Raw genomic sequence first — 21131 nt, 5'->3', positions numbered from 1 at the left:
CATGGATTGGCCTCCCTCGAGCCTGGACATCAACACCACTGAAACAGCACGAGATCATTTTGACAGAAAATGGAACAAAAGGCAGCGAACATCCAAAGAAGAGCTTTGAATGTCCTTTGAGAAGCCAGGAGAACTATTCCTGAAGATTGCTTAAAGAAATTATAAGAACGCTTGCCTCAGAAAGTTCAAGCCGTGGTCATACCAAATATTGACTTTAATTTTGTTAGAATGTGCAAACTTATTTCCATGTATTTTTCAATAATTCTCTGCAACTAGTTCCGAATTTCCTACTAAAATATAAAGAAATGAGCAGTGGCTCATTACCTTTCCATGGCACTATAAAATAGAAAACTACAGTCAGTGGTCAAATTATGTGGCATTAACACTGAGACTGAAATCAGACCATCGGTGCCTTTTCAACAAAAAGTTAACACGTTGTACTTAAAATCAATTCAAAATTTGAAAACAGCGCTCTGGTCATTCAGGAATTATGTTCTCTAAGGATTTTCTAGTGAACACTCACTGGTTTAAACATAGAGACATATGTAATCTCAGAGGATTTAGGGACATTCTTTTGTTTTACTTAAATCACCTTGAGCTTCATGGTAACAAAACAGATTGGATTTTCACCTTGACATGGACAAAGAAACTCAATAAAATGTCGAACTGTACCTTTTAAACATTTACACAGTGTCACAGTGCTCGCTGTTCTTCGGAATGACGCATGCACAAAGTGTTAAATTATTCTCTTTTTCTCCAGCGAAGACGTAAATGTCAACCACATAAAAACTAGCAAAAAAAAAAACAAAAAACAAGCCAACTGCCATTTAGTCATGAGTGTTAAACAAGAGTGTTAAATTCAAATATACATTCAGTGTTGTTTCATTTCATATGATTGATCTATAATCATCATCTGTCCTCGGTCCAGTTTATTCTAGAGCTGCAGACCTCATTGGATCAAACAGGGATTAAATGTCCTGCCTGCAGCTTTCAGGCCAAACTCTCCTCTTCTGTCATCTGGTGTGTTCAGCTTTGTGTTATTCAGACCTGTTGTTTGGCAGACATGTGCCAGCATTGGCAGCCTTGGCAGTTGGAACAGGTAACATATTGTGCCAAATACTGTTAGTGCCCATCTGTTTTATGTGTCTGAGTTTCCCCACATCATTTCATTAGTTATATTCACTGATATAATACATCCCGGCTGCCAAACAGTGTCTCTTTCAGATCAGTTGCTCTTTGAGGACTTTTACACAACATTAGTGTTATTTTTTCAGGGTTCACATTAGAAAACTGTCCGTATCCTTCTTATGTTAAATGATCGGGATCAGTTCACCGCGTTATTATTGTTGCCTTCCTCCGCAGCAACAAACTTAATCTCAGCATTTGCAGTCCTGGAAGCCATGCTGCTGTCTCTGACCTTGTGCTTGAACAGGAAGGGAAAAGTTTTCCTGAAAGACTTTTGGAAACTACCTCCCATAAAGCCATAAACTATGGGGTTGACAGAGGAGTTGGCGTAGGACATGCAGTTGGCCCACGTCTTGATCTTGTATGTGGCGTAGTTAGGCTGGTAGTTAGGATAGAAAGACTGGAAGAGGACAAAGATCTGGATGGGCCCCCAGCAGATGGCAAAGAGAAGCACAATCACTACCACCATCTTGGAAACTTTGCTCCGGATGCTGATTGTTCTCTCAGACAGGAGATTCACCTGAAGACACAAAACAAGGAACCCTCTTTGTAATGTTTTTGACGATATTTAGAATATGTAACAGTGTTACCAGAGTGATAACAGTCAATCAAAACAGAAAGTTATCAAAAGAAGGAACTAAAGGACACAGAAACGCTCCTTCGGGTAGCTACAGAATCTCTTATTGGAGTAAATAAGAATGTAACGTCCTCGGGACCAAGAAGAACCATCAGTGGTTTCCAGGTGATTGCACTTTTTTGCACTTGGTGACTCGGTGAGTAAGTGAGGTTGAGCATGCAACACACAAAGTACTGGGCAACCACTACACTGAGGAATCATTGTAATTGGAGACTCAACTTATTCGGTTGCCAGTTTGTTGTATCCTGGTTATACTGGATTCATTCTAAAGACAAAACTGACGAGCAGCAACTACATCAGTGTTTCTGTGGACATTTCTTAATTTCTGTTTCAAATCTGTGACGTTCTGGCTGGACACTGAATATAAGCAGTGAATGAGATTTTCTCTTTATTGTGATTTTCTGTGTACATAGACTGCATCAGATTTGCAGAGTTTCACAGGTTAGTGGTTTTCACCGATTTCACAGAGTTAATTGGTGTATTATCGCAGATAGATTGCATGTAATTGCCAGCGTGACCCCTTTCAGTGTCTTAGCAAGTCAGTTCTATCTTGTTGTGGTTTTATTGCATGTATTTATGCACCAAAGTTGCTTTAGAGACAGCAACTGACTAAGAGTGGTTGCAGACCTTTGTCGTGCTGGGTCACCAACCACTACTTTTCCTGGTGTGACTGTATTAAAGGCTTTATTTCCCCTTGAGGTTGTCAATACATTGCAACCTTTTTATCCATTGATATTAGAGGATATTTGTTTCACTCTCTTTCTTATATTGGTGTAAATTATTGATCAGGGCATTAGTGCTTAAAAAATCACTCCCACACTGAGTGGGAATGTTTGGCAACATAATTGCATAATTGCTCCTAATTGTCTTCTACCTTATCCTGTCACACTTTCAATATAACACCTGTAGTGATGAACATTACTCCCACTCTGTCCACAGCAGGTCTACCTGCTCATGTTCCCAAAATGTAGTGAAGTGTAAGATCTCTTTGTGTTGACACAAAGGCAATAATTTGTCTTCCTGTAACACTCGTGTGCAGAAGTTAGCAAGTATAATGCAGTTGCTCTTTTTTATGAATAGGTTCAACATTGAAAAAGAAAGCCACAATAAAAAAAATTATAAAATGAAGAAAATTATAAAATAAAGAGTTGACTGCAGCCACTTTAAAGGAGTTTTAAAACACATTTTCAAAGACGGGGACATGAAGAGAAGAGAAGAGAAGAGAAGAGAGATTTTAAACTTTTAATTGGCTGAAAATTAGCAGCAGCTGGTGACAGTAATATCTCTGTGCATTAGTGGCTGTGTTTGTGAGGCACTTGTGAAGCCCAGGCCGATATAATGCCTGCCCTTACCTGATAATTATTGTCTACAGGTTCTACAGTGGGCTGGCCAACCCTCTTAACCATCAGAGTGTAGCAGAAAGAGATAGTGAGCACAGGCAGCAGGTAGGCAGCAATGAACTGGTACAGGATGAAAGCCCTCTCATGCGTCTTAGAGGGAAATCTCTCCATGCAGTATTGCCTCGGGCCGTACCAGTAGCCCTCCTCTATACGCTGGTACATTAAAATTGGTGTAGAGAGGATGAAAGAACCTGAAGAGGAGAAACATGGTTAGGTGAAATGATGGCATTTTAAATTTTATACATATACGCAACTATTTTTAACGAGTCAGTCGATAATGACACGACGTACCGATCCAAATGCAAATGCTGACAATCATGGCTACTTTGGGGGTTCGGTGCCGAAGAGATTTCAGGGGGTAGATTGTCACGTAACAGCGGTCTCCACTCATGGCAGTCAGGGTGATGCAGGTGGCTTGCACTGTCACCTAACAAATGAAGACGATGCTCATTTCATTTACATTTAAACTCAAAGTGCTAAATATAAATGACAAATACATGAAAAGATAATAGAATTAAAGATAAATTATGAAGCTGTCTTATTCAAATTAGTTTGTGTGAGCAAAAATGGTTCTTTTCCAAAAAGAAAAAAAACTTTCTTCCTTTTGGAGAAGAAGAGTGATCGTGCAGAGATTATTTTTATTATTTTATGAAATAATCAAATATTACTCAGAGGATGGGATAATCTGGGGTCACCTGACCATGAAACAGCTTGTGAGACAATTTTCCGATTAATTTTGACCCACTGAAAATGGGGACTATGAATACAAAGGGATGTAATTCTTAAACTGTTAATACTTTTGTTAAATCCCTTGAATGAAAGCTGAAAGTCTGCACTTCAGCTGTGGTGTACAGATGTGAAATTACAAAATGTGTCACTGTCCAAATAATAATGGACGTGATTCTAGGTACATAAGCTATTGTGCTTTAGGAAAGGAGAAGAAATATTACTTATGACTCTCAGATGTTTAACAATACAGCTGTGAACCAAGAAAATTGAAAAGCAGAAATATATTAAATAAAGTCTATTTAGCTTGGCTAACAAAAATAATAGCTTTAGACAGCTGAGTCCTCACTCTGCTCCATCTGTGCTTTATGATGTCACATCACCCACAAGAAAGAAGAAAAACAACTAAACAGTGAGTAAGCATACAAAGGGAAAACAGGCTAGCAAACAAAACTGGGATAAATGACCAAAAAATAAATTCAAATGTAATCTTTCTGGTCTACTTTCAGAGAAGATATCCTTACAAGCACCACAGATAAATCCATAACACAGCTATGTGTTCAGTGGAAAGACTCAAATTTAAAACTAGCTTAAAATTAAAAGAAATGATCATGTTTGGCATTATTTCATATTGCACATTTGTGGAAAAGTTACAGAAATATGTAGAGAGTGTTCCAAAAGAGGATCCCTTGATGTAAATTAGGCAGTGGTGGTGTCTCAAAGAAAGATGCCATGGTCTGGTTGGTCAAACAGAATAGGAGGAGAAGAAATTGGCTTAACACTGGATCCATTAACCAAACAGAGACATTAAAATGCCAACGCACCTGAAATATATTCATTTTAAACAGTCAAACATACACATTGCCATGGCCTCCAGGATGCTGTTGTTGTTTTTTGCTGTTTCACTCTTTCTCACCAGGGTGGAGTCAGACTATGCTCCCCACCTCTGTCCTCGCCTACTCAGCTCTACTCACCTGTCACCCATCTGCTGTGATCACTCACCTGCCAATCATCACGGATTATTACCCTCAGTGGAGTCTGCTTCCTTGCTGAATCGTTGTGCTAACTTGTGTCAGTGTAGACCCGGCTTGGCTAGTGAGTTCCTTGTGTTTCCTCGTGCTTCTCCCTAATCTGTTCTTTTTGTGCAGACTTCCCTATCCCTACCTGTTTCTCCTGCCCTGTGGAGTGTGAGTGAGCGTGAGTGAACTTTCTTGGATTGGATTTGGAGGTTTTGTGACTCATGGACTGTGTGAAGAGGAGTGTGAAGGTTTCCCTGCCCTGGACATTCTCCCCTTAGATTCCCTGGAGCCCCCTTCCCCTGTTGCTGTATATATTTCACCTGGTGTGAAATAAACCCTTTTCACCAGTTTTGAGTCCGGCACCTAACTAACTTTGACACAAATGTGTTTCTTACAAGAGCTGACAAGCTATTAGAGGAAGCTCTTTTCTTATAGTGTCTTGCAAACTTGTTTTTTTTTTTTTTTTTTTGGCTTTATATTTTAATCGCTGCTCTCTAGAAAGCAGATGTTCAAGCAGCTTTTTTGTCCTTTATTTCAGACTCCCTCTCCAGTTTTTACTAATGGGCTTGCATGCTTTTAATCTGCAGATCATTCAGAATGGTAAAGAGCGAGGGATAGAACCGGAGAGGAAGTGCAGAGGTGGCAGCATTTGTGAGGAGTGTTTTTCATTAGCATATGAAGCAATCATCCAACTTCATTTTTAATGGAGTTCAATGATGCTTGATTCAATTAAACTTGAGCTAATCAGAAGAATTGTAATTGAAGACCAAATATAGAATTTTACTCGCACATTAAAGACAAACTTTTCCATCTTACACAAAATTAAAAATGACTGCATTTAATCATTACTTATTATTAACCTGTGGCTCTCATCCACAGTGTGCCTTTTATCCTGTCTTCCTCCCCTCACAAACAACCGGTTGCAGCAGATGGCTGCACCTCCCTGAGCCTGGTCCTGTCGTAGGCTTCTTCCTGTTAAAAGGGAGTTTTTCCTTCCCGCTGTTACCAAGTGCTTGCTCACAGGGGGGCATTAGTGTTTGATTTTTTGGGGGGGAGGTTCTCTGTGTAATTGATGGTTCTTGCAGTATAAAGCACCTTGAGAAATGAAGTGAATTGAATTGAATCAATATTTCCACTTGGACTTACAGTTGTGTTCTAGAGTAAAAAAAAAAGAAGCCTCAAACAGATGCTTTTCTTGTTTCATACGCAACTGTGCATTGATGTCATCAGGATGACACAGAAAGCAAGCCTAACACTTTCTACCGTCTTTGTTCCTTTTGGATACATCACCTCTGTGGGTCTTAGTGGGTTGTATGTAGGCAAACTAATCCATTTTTTGTTTTGAAATATGTGGAGCAGGGTGAAAAATGAGGGGTCTGAAGTTCCCTCTATGCTCTTTTATAAATAGGATCTAATGTTGTCCCTCTTTTGTCTATGTGTCTGCCTGTTTCGCTCGCCACCTCTCATCTGCGACTATGAAGCTAGCACACATTACCCTCCAGAGGTTTTGTGCACCAGGACTACAGGATTTCAAAAGATATGGTGAGAGAGAGAGAAAGAGGTCATCATAAGTTCAGTGTTGAGGCGGCTGAGGAAATGGATACCATTTTTCCTGTGTTTTTTTTTTTTTTTAAGATGTCTGGTATATTAGTAGCACATAAATTCAATTCATAATTTCTATTCTACTGTAGTTTTATTTCTTTTTAATGACGGAAGAAAATGAGGGAGGAATACATAATAATGATCTTTTTTCTTTAAGCTTCCTAATCTTTTTTAATTATTCAGTTTAAACATGGTAATTAAAATCATAGGGCTACACGGGGGATAAGATTCAGATAAAGCTATTTACATCAGTGTCTTAAAGTATTTGAGATCTGCAGTCTAATATTTATATATCAGATACATTTAAAGTGACAGTTTACTTTTATTCATCTGAAAAAAATCATCAATACCAGTCCATTTTGTGATTTTAGCTTCTGGAATATCCATCTGTCCATCAGCTGGGGCCTGTGCAAAATAGAAATAGACCAAGAGGCAGTTCCACGCCCTTGAGAGCTCACCAGTTCATCTCAGGGTTCTCAAGCACACACTCTCATATCCACACCTCAGTCAGTTTAGAAACACCCAGAACTTAATGTGCATGCCTTTGGACTGTGGGAGGAAACCAGATTACCCAGAGGGAAACCCCTGCAGACACATGGAGAATCCCACAGAGAAACGCCCAGCCAACAAGGAGGTTTGAACCCAAGCAATGCTAACCACTGCACCGCTGTACCTCCCAACAGCAGTTTTCAGTATTTTTTAATCTTCTCCAGATTTAAAATGCGTGAAACTTCTGAAGATCACATACAGCTTGGACTTTAAAAAGGTTTGAAAACTTTCATTAATACATTATTCAAGAGAATAACAGGCAGATTAAATGTTGACTAAAGTCTGTGAAGAGCTAAAAGTTTCCTGCAGAGAGCTTTGATTTAATGTAATCAATGCTCCTCTCAGACTAATCTTCAGCCTGGTAATAACTGGACATGAAAATACATCTGCTAATTAGACTGGAAAGATGAAGGAGCAGTATCCCACCCTAGCAATGTAATCTTGCTTCCTTAATTTAGTTTCAAACAGCACAACAGGGCAGGAACCTTTGATGAAGTGTGATGGTATTTTTACACAAACCTTCTCCTAAGTGGGCAATTACACATCTAATTTGTGGTTTGAAATTGAATGTGAGTGTGAATGGTTGTCTGTAACTCCATCTTAGCCCTTTGTGAGACTGGTGGCCTGTCCAGTGTGTACGCTGCCTATCACCTTATGGCAGCTGGGATCAGCTCCAGGCTCCTGAATTGGACAAGCGAAAGAAAATGGATGACCAGTTGGATGGAATTGGTATTGACCAGTAATCCTATAAAGCCCTTAGACATTCCCTGCTATTCTACAATATAACTGTACCGACAAGCAGTAGTTGGGTAATCTGTCATCACGATTCTTTAACAGAGGCTGGATGTAAACACAGCAGGAATGCGTCACCCACTGTTACCTGTCGACTGTTTTTTTTAATTAAACTGTGGAAAGTTTAAGACACTAATAACACTAACAGCTCTTATTTCTTGGAGAAATTTGAGAGATTAAAGCAAAGAGAGTGGCCACTTCTCTTATCTCGTTACCTAATTACCTTTCTCCCTTGTATGCAATAATAAATGATGGTAGGCTAGCATAATAGAAACTGACTTGAAGGTTTGAGATGAGAAAATTGTCTGATAAGAGAGGAAAACGAGACAGTCTTGTTTGACAGACGCTTTCTGCTTTCAGAATAAAAAGCTTGGTCTTAGTCATCAAGACATGCTCACAGACCACGTAGTCTGATTGTTCACATCCATTAATCAAATCATGCCTATGTTTTTCTTGAGGTTTTTTTTTTTTTGAGGCTGACATCTAAAAAATTTAAAGTGTTTCTTTTTTAGGTTTGACAGAATGTCCCCTGCATGACGAATGAGATGAAATGTAATCAAATTGCCGCACGAAATAGAAAGCTAAATACATTTGCTGCATACTTTATCAGCCTCTGATATTGAAGATTAAAAAAAAATGTTGGGGAAAGTGATTTTGCTTGTAATGACAAAGTGCTTATTAACTGAACAGGAGCTGTGGGTCTCTCTGAGTGACTGTGTCTGGTTCGCGGTTGACTTTGTCATTAGAGTAGTCAGAGAACTGGTTATTAGTGCAAGGCTGAGTGTAATTAAAGCGTAGCCACTTAAGATCTGACTACACGTCTACTCGTTGTCAGACACTATGCATTTAATGTTGTTTTTAACATCTTTTCTCCGTGAATAAGCCGGGCGATGCTAAAATACCTTGGACAGCCTCCCCTCGTGATGCACTTGTACAAGGAAAGAAAAAAAGCATGAACGTAGGCACATTCAAAAAGTTCCACAAAAAAAGAGAAACATTCTCTTAAATTGGCCATTATTCCTCTTGAGTCATCTCTTTGTGTAGCTCTGCATCACTCACTGTGCTCCAGCTCTTTTTAGATCCTAACCCCTGTAGCTCTTCAATATAAGCCCTGTGGACCTGATTCACTTCATTTAACTCGACTTTTATTCTAACCCTACTTTCCTACATCTCTCAGTTTGTTGGTTTGTGCTGGATATACACCGATTAGGCAGAACATTATGATTACCTGCCAAAATAGCCTTGGCTAATCAAAGCAGGGATTCCAATTGAGCCCTGAAGGTGCGCTGTGGTATCTGGGATCAAGATGTTACTAACAGATCCTTTAAGTCCTGTAAGCTGAGAGGTGGGGGCTCCACAGATCAGATTTGTTTGTCCAGGTGGTACATATCAAAGTAACATTCACATAGATGGCAGGACCCAAAGTTTCCCAGTAGATCATTACATAAAGCATCGCATCGCCTCCACTGGCTGCTTCTCATAGTGCACCCTGGTGTCAGGTGTTCCCCAGTTAAGCGATGGATGTGCATCCACGTGAGGTAAAACAAAATGTGATTCATCAGACCAGGCTACCTTCTTCCATTGCTTTGTGGTCCAGTTCTGATGCTCACATGCTCATTGTTGGCACTTTTGGCAGTGGATGGGGATCTGTTTGGGCACCCTGACTGGTCTTTGGCTGAGCTCCATACACAACCAACTGCAAGGCACTGACATTGTTCTATCAGAGCCAGCATCATCTTTTACAGCCATCTGAGCTGCAGTAGCATCTGTTCGATCGGACCACACGGGTCAGCCTTCTCTCCCCACGTGCATCAGTGAGTTTTTGCTGCCCTGTCACTGGTTCATCACGGCTCCTTCATTTACCACATTTAATAGATGTTGACCTCTGCAGATCAAGAACACCCCACAACAGCTGCAGTTTTTGAAGATGCTCTAACCCAGACGTCCTGCCATCATAATTTCGCCCTTGTCAGACTCAATGTTTAAAATCCTCATTCCCATTTTTCCTGCCTCTAACATTCTTCCTGCTTCGATGTATCATGTGTCAGTATATCGAGTTAGATATTTCCCTCGGGGGAGGGTTTTGAGTAAACTAGAATTAAAAGAGAACAATTATCAACTGCCTGGAAATATGACTCCAAACAAAAAGTATTTCTGTCTAGTGAGTCCATAACTAGACACTTGATATGATAATGGTGTTTGTAGCTATTTGCACTGCTACTAAGTGGCAGGTTAGTTTAGTAATATTCTCCAACACTGAATTCACAGGTTGTTTTCACACAGTTTCCATCAGTGACTATGTGTCAATAACAGATAAGTTCAAAGAAGCCAACAAAATATTGCAGATGACACTTCCAAGTTAAGGATTGTTGTGCTACTCTATCCACATTTCCAAATTTAGAGCAACACCTTTATAGTGCAGCTGAAGCCATGACAGGTAGCTTTTGTCGTACTGTCTACAGGTCGTTTTCCGTTTTGTTTCTTTAGGTGGTTTATTTGCTGCACAGGCTTTTAGTTGTGGTTTCTTCCATGCATGAAAGGTGAAAATGGCTTTTTACCCAGTTTGCAGCTCCTCATCGTCAGTCAGTGCCTTTGATAATTCCAACCAACAGCAGCTGTGCAAACCTATTTCATTATGACACTCTGAATATTTGTTATACTTTTTTTGGCCTCTCACTAATCAAACAAAACAATTGAGAGGCATGATTGATTTAAGTGGCTGAAATCTGTTTTGAATGCCTGGATTAGATATTATAAAGGGTCAAACGAAAATAATGTTTTTTCATTGGAACTCGATGTTCAGTAGCCCCTTTAAATCTTGATTAATGTCTGGGTCTATGGAAGCATCGTATCACGTAACATCTTCATGTCCTTAACAGAAGATTCTGTTATTCTCTTTTGTGTCTCCTCCTTCTTGTGACTGATGCTGATTACTGCTATGATGACACATCTTGACACGTTTGACTTTTGAAGCTGTAGAGTTCGACCTACTTTCATTGTCATTTTTGAAGAAACTCTATAAAGTCAACAATGGCTTATTTTGGATTAGCTTTCTTGAGAACTGTAATTTTTTGAGGATGAACTGTGACTACCTTCACAGGATTATATAGATTGATTTTTCTGTGACAACGCCGAGCTGGCTCGCTGTTCTCATGGGAGTAGGAGTGTTAAAGCCCTGAATGCTGTTACTGTGAGAAAGTTAAAGAATCCAAGATCATTTTAAGGGAAGTGTTGAAAATATAATATTCACATGAAAGCACATTTCTGAGCTGAGAAACAGAATAGTTGAAGTGGTTCAAAAGATATTACCTGTTGCAGAAAGGCGACAAATTTGCACATGAAGTTGCCAAAGATCCATCCAGGGAGGGGGTAAAGGGTGGCGGTGAAGGGGACGCAGCACACCAAGAAGATGATGTCAGTGGCGGCCAGGTTTGCTGCACAGGGAGAAAAGATAACGATGTATTTGATGAATGTTGTACAGTCTGCAGAACAGTGTTTAACTGAAAACGCTTGAAGCCAGTGGCATGGATTCTTCAACAATCCTGGAAAAAGCAGAAGGACTTCTAACTATCATCCCACCTTTCTTCGTTTGCATAACAAGTCTTTTTAAACCATCTGTGGTGAGTGGATGTGGAGGCACGCAGTCCTGTTTGCAGTAACATCAACTACTAGGAACTAACAGCAGCGTTGTAAAATTTAGTGCAATCTAATGCAAGTTTGCAGTCTCGCAGGTGTGTACAGTCATGGCCATCCAAAAAGGAAAAGTTTTCATACTCCTGTAAACATCCTGATAAAACTAAGTACATCCTTACTGCTTGCATAGGAATTAAGAGGCTAAGCAGCAACCAGGTGCTGCTATTCAACACTCACTTGATTAAGTGATCATCAGGACGTGTGACAACCTCTATAAAAGCTGAAGTTTTCACAGTGTGCCAATCTGAAGCATTAGGCTGTGTTGTCAGGAGGCACCGCAGCAAATTCACCCCAAGGTCAGATTGCGTAAGAAAACCCAAGAACTACATCTTGAACTCAGTTAGCATTTTAAATGTCATTTTAAAAGTCCATGACAATACAATTAGAAAAATACTGACTAGATTCGAGTTGTTTTGAAGGACTGCCAGATGAAAGCCTCTTCTCTACAAAAAGTATCAGAAGAAACTACAAGACTTCTGGAATAACATCCTTTTGACAGACAACACCAAAGGTGCACAGGGCCACATCTGGCAAAACCCAAAACGCAGCATCAGCACAAATACCTTATTCCAATTATGAAGGATGGTGATTATCTGGGCTTGTTTTGCAGCTGCAGGACCTGGGTACCTTGCAGTCATTGAGTCAGTCATGAACTCCTCTGTATGCCAAAGTATTCTAGAGTCAAACACAAAGCCAACTGTCTGACAGCTAAAGCTTGGCTAAAATTTGGTCATGCAACAGGATCCACCACCATGAAATCATGACATGCTGTGGAGGGGCTTTAAGAGAGCTGTGCATAAACAAATACATGCAAACCTCAATGAATTGAAGTAACGTTGCAAACATGAGTGAGCTAAAATTCCTCCACAATCATGTGAGAGATTTATAAAGAAAATTAATACTTCAATTTATTGCTACTAAAGGTGGTTCCACAGGTTACAAATATGGGGTGTATTTAGTTTTTCACAGGACTTCACAGACTCCAGTGAAAACTTTCTTTTTCACATGACCGCATAAAAATACAGCTATTATAAAGGTTGTAGTGCTTTGAGTGAAGTGTTTAGTGTCCTCTTTGGGGTTTTGCTGTATTGAGTCATTAAAAAATGTTAATTCTTGAACACTAGATCAGCTTAGCAAGTTTTCATAATCCAAAATAATCTTTATGCTGCACCGCGATTCAGCATGCAAATTTATTTACTTTCTGAAATAAGTCAGAATTTCTGGCTCATATAACAAACATATGCACTGACCTTAAAACACATGCCAGAAAGAGGAAAATGCATAAAGCTTTAAGGTAAGAAATATAAAACTGGCACATTTTTTCAGGTACTGATAGTCTGCTTCAGAAGGAAAATGTATTTACATGATGATGCCTTTAGAAAATCAAGACACAAGCTGATACTTGACTGCCGGCAGGTCATACAGTACACACACACACACACACACACACACACACACACACACACACACATACCAAGCAGAAGTTACAGCTTAAACCTTTATAGCCTGCTTCTGGTGTTGTCTTCATTTATTCACCATTCCAATATGCCACACACTACTTCCTTTTGTTTTAGTTGATCTAATCACAGTGTAGCTACTGGATCATTATGTCGAGAGGATAGGCAGATGGTGCCGGCCCCAATGAAATGTTGCTGAATATTAAGCTGTTTCCATGCTGTGGTTTTGAGGTATATTATCCAACATGAAATTCTTGTCATATCCACAATGCACTGTGCAAAGAGAGACGCAAATCATTTCTGCAGTAAATCGGCGAACTGCAACATTTACGCAACAAATGAGCTCAATTCCCATGAATGCCTGTGACAAGCCATTTTTGAAATTATATTTTGTTTGTTTGTTCTGTGTGCTCATCCAGTAAATCAATCACCTTTGCATTTCTCTTCAAGCGACAGTAGACATCACAGCTCTAGCAGGCGTGCTGACTTAAACAGTAAAAAAATAATCACACAGGTTGCAAGTCTCGGTGCTTTAAGGACCAGATGAGGTAGCAGATCGGAGCATGATTGGACACTCTTTATGCTACTTTATTTCAGACACTGAAAATCTGTGCAACTCTCCATGTAAAATATTTATGCACGTGTCCATTGTGCCTGTCTGGCTCGTCTACAAAGGAGCCTATCATTAGTGTCCTCTCACTGTAAAAGCTCCACACTTCCTCAGTCCCAGTGGAGCTTTTCTTTCACAGGCATTTCTGTATGATTTGTGTCATTTGCCACACAGCACCAAACACTTACGGGGGGTGTAATCTGAGCCCCTGCTGAATGTGTAAGTGGAGAGACACAGAATGACAGAATGATTTGCATGTTATTAAGTGAAATAAGTATTTGAACCCCTACAAAGCGGTCAGAATTGTGGATCCCAATGATTGGCTGTGTACCACATCAATCAACCAATTACAAAAAAAATTCCAATCCCAACTCATCCCAACCTCCTTCCCTCAGCCAGAACACTGAAGATGGGTTTTCCAGCATTAGAAAAAGGCCACCAAGGGGGTGACTAAAGAAGAAGCACATAAAGATAATGGAGTGGCCTATCCAGTCTCCAGATAGTCTTCAGACCTCATTCCTGCAGAAAATCTGTGGAGGGAGATCAAGCTTCCAGTTGCCACGTGGTGGCCAAGACAGCTAAAGGATTTAGAGAGTTTTTGTAAAGAGGAGTGGACCAAACTCCCTCCTGAGATGTGTGCAAACCTGGTGACCAACTACAAGAAACGTCTTACTGCTGTGGTTGTCAACGAGGGTTTCCCACCAAGTATTAAATCATGTTCTTCTTGGGGATCAGATACTTATTTGACTAAATGGCATGAAAATGAATGCACAACTTTTATGTAATGTGTGTTTTTCTTGACTTTTGGTTGATATTCTGTGTCTTTTGAAAATGAAGCTACCATAAAATTGAAGATGGTTCATTTTAAAGTTACACATTCGGCAGGGGCTGAATTATTTCCCCCAGTCTATCTTACTTTATGTGACATTTAAAATAAAATATTTACACCCATGTCCTTTGGGATAATCTGCTTGCCTGTCTGCCTCGTCCACTTAGAGTGCATCATTTGTGTCCCCTAGCTGTAAAGCTCCACACTTCCTCAGTCCCAGTGGAGCTTTTCTTTCACAGGCATTTCTGTATGATTTGTTTCATTCACCACATAGTACCAAGTACTTACCCACTCACACACCCTCACCACTAATGATATCGAAAGCCACTGACTTTGTCCGCTTCATGATTAATTCATGTTTTTGCAAAACAAGTACTTATATTTTGACTTTTTCCTCCATCTCACTCGTCTTGTCATGGCACTTCCGAGCTGTCTCAGGCAAAGTTAACTGTTACAATTGTGACCAACCACAATTAAACAATTGTTACTACACTGGAGACAGCAAACACGAAGTAAGAAATCTTTTTTCTTTGATTCCTTTCATACCATGAATCCCCTGAGCATTATCTGCTAAGAAGAAAACCTTTTGCAAACACGCACAGAAAAGGGAAGCAGATTTTAAGCTACGAGGTCTACTGAACCATGAAAACTGCTTGCTTGCAGAAATTAATAATTCCAACCTGTATGCAATGAGGATCCCAAAGCACCTCCAACATGATCATTATTATACCCTTTAATTAGATTTTTTTTCTCATAATGTGGATGGTCTTAGAAATAATCTGCACTCAGTTGGGACTCAGGACATGTCTGAACACCTGCACCTTCCATTAAAGTGTGTTTGTCTCATTTGCTTTCATAAGTACAGTTAATGCTGGCTTTAGTGTAAGAGCAAATGCCTGCTTGGCTGAGTTGACAAACCAGCAAAAAGAAATTTCACCAGTCAAGTCGCAGACTGTACTTGTGAAGAATGTGATTCAAATGAAGGGTTAACTTCACAAAAGAGCAGAGGTATTGTAGCCGATAAAAAACATCAGCAGCATTGTTTAACTAAACATCCTTATGGACAGACTTAATCTGATGTATGACTCAAGCAGAAAACCATGCATATGTGGCTATCTTTGAAATCTTGCCCTGACATGATTTTCTTGCTGGTCATGTAGGGACATTGCAGTCTGGGACATTTAAGCATCCAAGCCCCCGTTTTCGTCTTTCTTCTCAGCCATATTCACTGAGGTAGTGTCTCATTTCCCAAACTGCACATCCTCGACTCCTCTCCTTGGGCGGTAGTCCCTCCCATCAGAGCTGAGAGTGGAGAAAGTGAGTAAACAGGCCTCAGAGCGATCACGTTCAAGCAACCTCAACTAAATAAGACATCTGGCACAGAGTAACAAGATATAACTTTTGAATCGCACACACACAGGAAGGGTTTGATTATATTAAACAACACAAACAATGCCTCCTCTCTCCTTTGTCCCCTGTATTCGTTTTTTTATTTAGGACTTAAAGCATCATTCAGCATGGCGTTTTGTTTTTGACTTCCGGGTCACAGGCAGGAAGACAGAGGAAGGTTTTGTTGTGTGATTGTGTCCCCTGCTCTCTCCCTGACTCAGATTGTGTCCTGTGAAGCTGTCTCCACTTGGCAGTCAGCACTGGCTACTGCACTGAAGAGAGGACTTGGCTAGCCCAGTGCTGGACCAGCTTGGCAGTGTTATATGAGTGAGTGGTTCTGTTGTGTCTCTTGTTGAAAGGAGAGTGTATTTCAACATTCACCTTGTTTCCCTCCCAGACCTCCAGCCGTTTTTTGTGGAATACAGCATCTGCTGAATACTGCCAGTTGCCATGACCTTGTCCTTCATAAAGTTTGGCATTTTTTACATTTCAAATTTGCATTTAAAGGTAGATTTCAGTTTAAGTTGATGTCTCTTCAGGATAGATATTTTTGCTGTTAAATGAAAGACGGTGAAATAAAAATATAATTCATGATTTACTTTTTCGTATTAATGAATTTAATGTCATGAATCCTTGGAGCTTTATTTGCAAATAACCTCTGCACATAGCGACAAATAACTGATGCATATCTCAAACCATGAACTACTGAGAAAAATATTTTTCTGGTGCAGATAAATTTTAGATTCCACGTTGCACTGGTCCCAAAACAGCAGATAATTATTTTTTTTACAAAATGTTTAATTTTCTCTTGTGCAAAGAAAGATATTTGCATTAAGTTAATATACACGTTTGAGCACCTGTCATTGACGTTAATACTTAAAGTGAAATCTTTAATCAGCACAGACATTTTTCCAATGAGCTGTGCACTCAAACTGTCAAATAGATATTCAGGGAAATTTCCACTTGGCTTTCTCGTGATCCCGATTTGAGCATGCAATGATGAAAGAGATGTTTAATAACATAGCTGATGTTTATCTACCTCCTGTCCATGTGAGTCACATCTCCTATGCATCATTATCTCCTTCTAGTCTTTGTCCATTTACCAAGAATCATAAATACAAACTTGCACATGGAAGTTTTTGCTTACCTATGTAGAAGTTGGTTGCCGTCCTCATCTGTCTGTGTTTTGAAATGACATAAATGACCAGAGAGTTGCCCACCAGTCCGACCAGCATGATGAGAGAGAAGAACAGAGGGACCAGCCAGGCATCTGTGAAGAAAGGATGCTTGTCTCCTTCCTCCTCCTCATCGTCTTTGTGTCTTCCTAGAGAGAAGTTTGTTCCAGATCCATTGATCCAGACCTGCTCGGTGGAGTTCCACAGCTCCTCGGAGGAGTACATCGTGACAGGAGAGGGGGAATAATTGTGACGGACGCGAGCGGGTAAGTGAGCAGGTTGTATGAGGTCTAGAACCAATTTGAAGAGAGAGAGTGTGCAGTATGCAGTCCTCTCTGCCCTCAGGCAAAGAAAATGAGAGAAAAGCAAATAATAAGGAGGGGAAAAGTCTGGCAGGAAGACTGCATGAGAGAAAAGTTCAGCAGTGAAAGGTATATGGGGTGGCAGATTGTAGGAAAAACACCAGATACGAGATGAGGCAAAATTGAAGTGAATAGCAAGCAGTTTAATCAAAGTGAAAGGGTAGCAAGGTAAATTAAAAGGTGGAGGGATGTAATTCAGGAGAAAAGGGGGTCAGGCAAGATGGAAAAAGACTTCTTAAGCTGCTCAAGTGTTGGACTCAAAGTAGAATCATAGTGATAGAGAAATTATGTCAACAGGTCACAAAACAATAGGAGGTGAGCAGGAGTGGATAAAGGGCGTCTTTTCTTTGAAGCTTGTTGGATGAAAATTGCCACTGCCAACACCGCTGAGCTTTAAAGCTGCTGTTTTTCTGACTCGAGAGCTAAGCGCCCGTCTCAATAGCCCTGGGAAATTATTAACAACCGAGGTTATGCTGACAGGCACACAGATGTCTTCTCCAAGCTCGGTCATCAAATACTCAGAAGCAAATCCAGTGTACTTGCAACTCCCTCTTCTTTTCTTTGAGTTGGTTTTCAGCTGATTTGTCCCCACTGTTCCACTTCTTTGTAGTAAGGTCCACAATTCAATCCATCACCTAACCTTCCATCCAGGGATTTTCCTTTAGAGGAAAGGATAGTAACTTGACTAAAAGATAGAATACAGGCAAGTAAATGAGTTGATATTTGCTCTCTAACCCTGACAAAACTGTGTCTGACAAAATGGTTTGTTTTTTAAAAAAAGAACTGGGAACAAAAAAAACCCCTCAAGCATCATCTGCTGTGCATCCTCTAAGCAGAGCTGAGTTGAATAGAAATCACGCTTCGCGGAGACGTCAGCGAGCAGAGTGAAAGAGGTGCTTGCAGCTTTATAGTATGAGCAAGAACGCACAGACGCAGTGGGAAGAGGAGATACACGCACACACACACTGAATCCAGTCAGTGTGTTTGTGTGTGGGTTTCTACATGACTTTGGGATAAATAGCTGATGTCAGGGTCTCCTAGCAACGTTATCCCTAAATCTTTTAGTAACAATTGCCAAAAACACCCTCCAACCGATTTCACCGTGCTCCACATGGAGTTACAATAAGATAGCAGTTTAAAATACCTTTACAGAGGCAGACAGGAAACATCAAGAATATCACTGTTAAATTGAGAAAGCTGTCTATTTAAAAAATAAAAATAAAAATTACCTGCAAATATCAAAGAAGCCGTTTCTAAAGATATTGATGTTATATTTCTTAACCATGTGTTCTCTCTGAGGACCGTCTATGGTCAAAATCTCTTTTATTCCACACCAGAAAAATTAATTATCATCAGAAAAGATGAATCTGCAAATAATTTACAGATTTTCCCTCTCACTTAGCTACAATCTGGTTTTCCAAAGGTTTATTTTCAAATGTAAAACTGGGTCTTAAAACGTCATATTTGATATGAAAACCTTTTTTAATGTTAAATCCTAATGCAAGCAGTGTGACAACCAGTGATAACACTGTACAAATTGCAAAGCTAATGAATCCTCCAAAGAAAACACACCACTGATCATGCCAGCAGGACTGCTGCCCATTACAAATGGACAAATTACAAATCTACATTATGCACACACTACTAGCCCAGCATGCACTGCCAGATGCAGGTGCTGTTGTCTGAACCCCAGGCACCCCAACCATGCCAGGCTTGAAAAATGCTAACACGTACCTGGAGAAATAGAGAGGCACACAGGAGGCTTGTCACCCTAGGGGAGGGGGGGGGTATGATTCACCTCATATCTGGGAGCACCATACACACTATAAATTGTTGTTTCCACAGTTTCTGATAAATACAGTCAGAATGAACAGAAATGGCCTCATTGAGATTACTCTGAATCCGTCTGGATTTGTTGTTACAATCCAAATGAATCAAAAACTATTCTCTAGTCTTCTTCAGACAACTGGCATTGCTCATTTTGGAAAGGCTTCAGTTGTAGCTTTCACTCTCCTGAGGAGTCTAAGGGTGTGCCAGAGACCACCACCAAATGTCTCAGTGAAATGCAGTATGATCTGCTACCAGTGTGAAAAAAGTGTAAATTATTTACAGGAAGAAGCTTGAATACTTTAGGGAGATGAAGAAAGTAGGCGGGAGTACTGAGAGACCATGCAAATGACAAGGAGAGAGGTGGTAAAAGCAAAGGAAAAGTCGTATAGTGATTTGTATGTGAGGCTGGACACTAAGGCAGGAGAAAAGGGGTTGAGAAAAAGATTTGATTGGCCAAGCAACGGGACTGTGCTGGAAAGGATGTGCAGCAGGTTATGCAGATGGTGATGTATCATCAAGTGAAGAGAGAAGAGAGTGTGCTGAGAAGATGAAGGGACTACTTTGTGGAGCTGAATGAAGAAAATGAGCAAAAATGGGGTTATGGATGGAGGACAGTTAGTGAATCAGGAAGGGCAGAGGAATTGTAAAGAAGAAGTGAGGGCAGATGTGAAAAAGATACAGAGTGGAAAGGCAGTTTGTCCACATGACAAATCTGTGAAGGTGTGGGAGATGTCTGGGAGAGAGGACACAGTCCTAGAGAGTGAGGATGCTTGAGGAATGAAGAAGAAGCTTACTGAACAATAGCAGAGCTGCACCAACTACTGAGGGATAAAGCCGACAAGCCATGCCTTGAAGATTTGGGAAAGTTAAGAAAGACGGGTGACATTCAGGGAGCAGCAGTTTGCATGCTGGCACTTGAACACGCAGCATCAACCTCTCAGGGATGCAGCTTCTCCAGCCAGCTGTGTACACAACCTACTGGCCATCTTGGAGCGAGGCAGCAGAGAGCTACACATACTAAGCGAACCTCCTGGCCAGGTGTTCATTGTGTTTTTCTGTAAACATGTTGTAAAGTGGCACCTTTTTGATGCTTTCTCATCTGACAGCTTAACAGGGAACCTGAAGCCTGGAGTTTTAGGAAAAATACAGCAAGTACAGTAACATAAAATCTAGATTCCCCTCTTTCCCCGATTAACAGTGACATTCATCTTTCAGTGTGCTGCTTTGAGTACAAATACAAGCATCTTTTATTTTTCTTTAAAAAGAGTCTTCTGAGCAGGCATTTAGTGTGTTTGCCTAATTCATGCATAACTAGGGCCTGGTTAATTAATGGTTGTCATCATTTATAAAAGATTTCAGGCTGTAATTGCAGTTTCAGACATGAAGAACTGCAAAACTGCAGAGGAGTTACAGTACATCAGTGAAAAATAATAAAATAAAAATAATAAAATAATTGGGGTGATTGTGGCTCAAGAGTTGGGAGTTCGCCTTGTAATCGGAAGGTTGCCGGTTCGAGCCCCGGCTCGGACAGTCTCGGTCGTTGTGTCCTTGGGCAAGACACTTCACCCGTTGCCTACTGGTGGTGGTCAGAGGGCCCGGTGGCGCCAGTGTCCGGCAGCCTCGCCTCTGTCAGTGCACCCCAGGGTGGCTGTGGCTACAATGTAGCTTGCCATCACCAGTATGTGAATGGGTGGATGACTGGATGTGTAAAGCGCTTTGGGGTCCTTAGGGACTAATAAAAGCGCTATACAAATGCAGGCCATTTACCATTTACCAATAGATCTTTGGGTGTCAGTTATCTTTTAATACCCCCTGTTAACCTTTTTCTTCATTTTGTTTTTCTTCTATGACCTCCAAAGGCTGTTAATCATTCACC

General features: G+C 40.4%; 1 protein-coding gene across 1 annotated transcript; it reads right to left on the bottom strand.

Annotated features, from left to right (window-relative positions):
- Positions 1–351: 351 nt before the first annotated feature.
- On the bottom strand, positions 352–17397 carry kiss1ra (KISS1 receptor a). The gene is made up of 5 exons (XM_006792140.3): positions 17036–17397; positions 11220–11344; positions 3514–3649; positions 3175–3413; positions 352–1705 (listed from the first exon to the last, which is right to left on the bottom strand). Exons 1-5 carry the CDS (start codon positions 17286–17288, stop codon positions 1325–1327), a joined length of 1134 nt encoding a protein of 377 aa, XP_006792203.1. The 5' UTR covers positions 17289–17397; the 3' UTR covers positions 352–1324.
- Positions 17398–21131: the final 3734 nt, after the last annotated feature.

This window comes from Neolamprologus brichardi, chromosome 18 (assembly GCF_056152115.1).
Source record: "Neolamprologus brichardi isolate AB-2024 chromosome 18, ASM5615211v1, whole genome shotgun sequence".
Lineage (NCBI taxonomy): Eukaryota > Metazoa > Chordata > Actinopteri > Cichliformes > Cichlidae > Neolamprologus > Neolamprologus brichardi.
This window is presented reverse-complemented; position numbering and strand designations above follow the sequence as displayed.

Excerpts from the sequence above, each read along its gene's own strand:
- kiss1ra (XM_006792140.3), bottom strand. The coding sequence starts at position 17,288 with ATGTACTCCTCCGAGGAGCTGTGGAACTCCACCGAGCAGGTCTGGATC. Across the intron at positions 11,345-17,035 it reads GGCAACCAACTTCTACATAG|CAAACCTGGCCGCCACTGAC; the intron begins GTAAGCAAAAAC and ends CTCCCTGTGCAG. Across the intron at positions 3,414-3,513 it reads CAGCATTTGCATTTGGATCG|GTTCTTTCATCCTCTCTACA; the intron begins GTACGTCGTGTC and ends TCTCCTCTTCAG.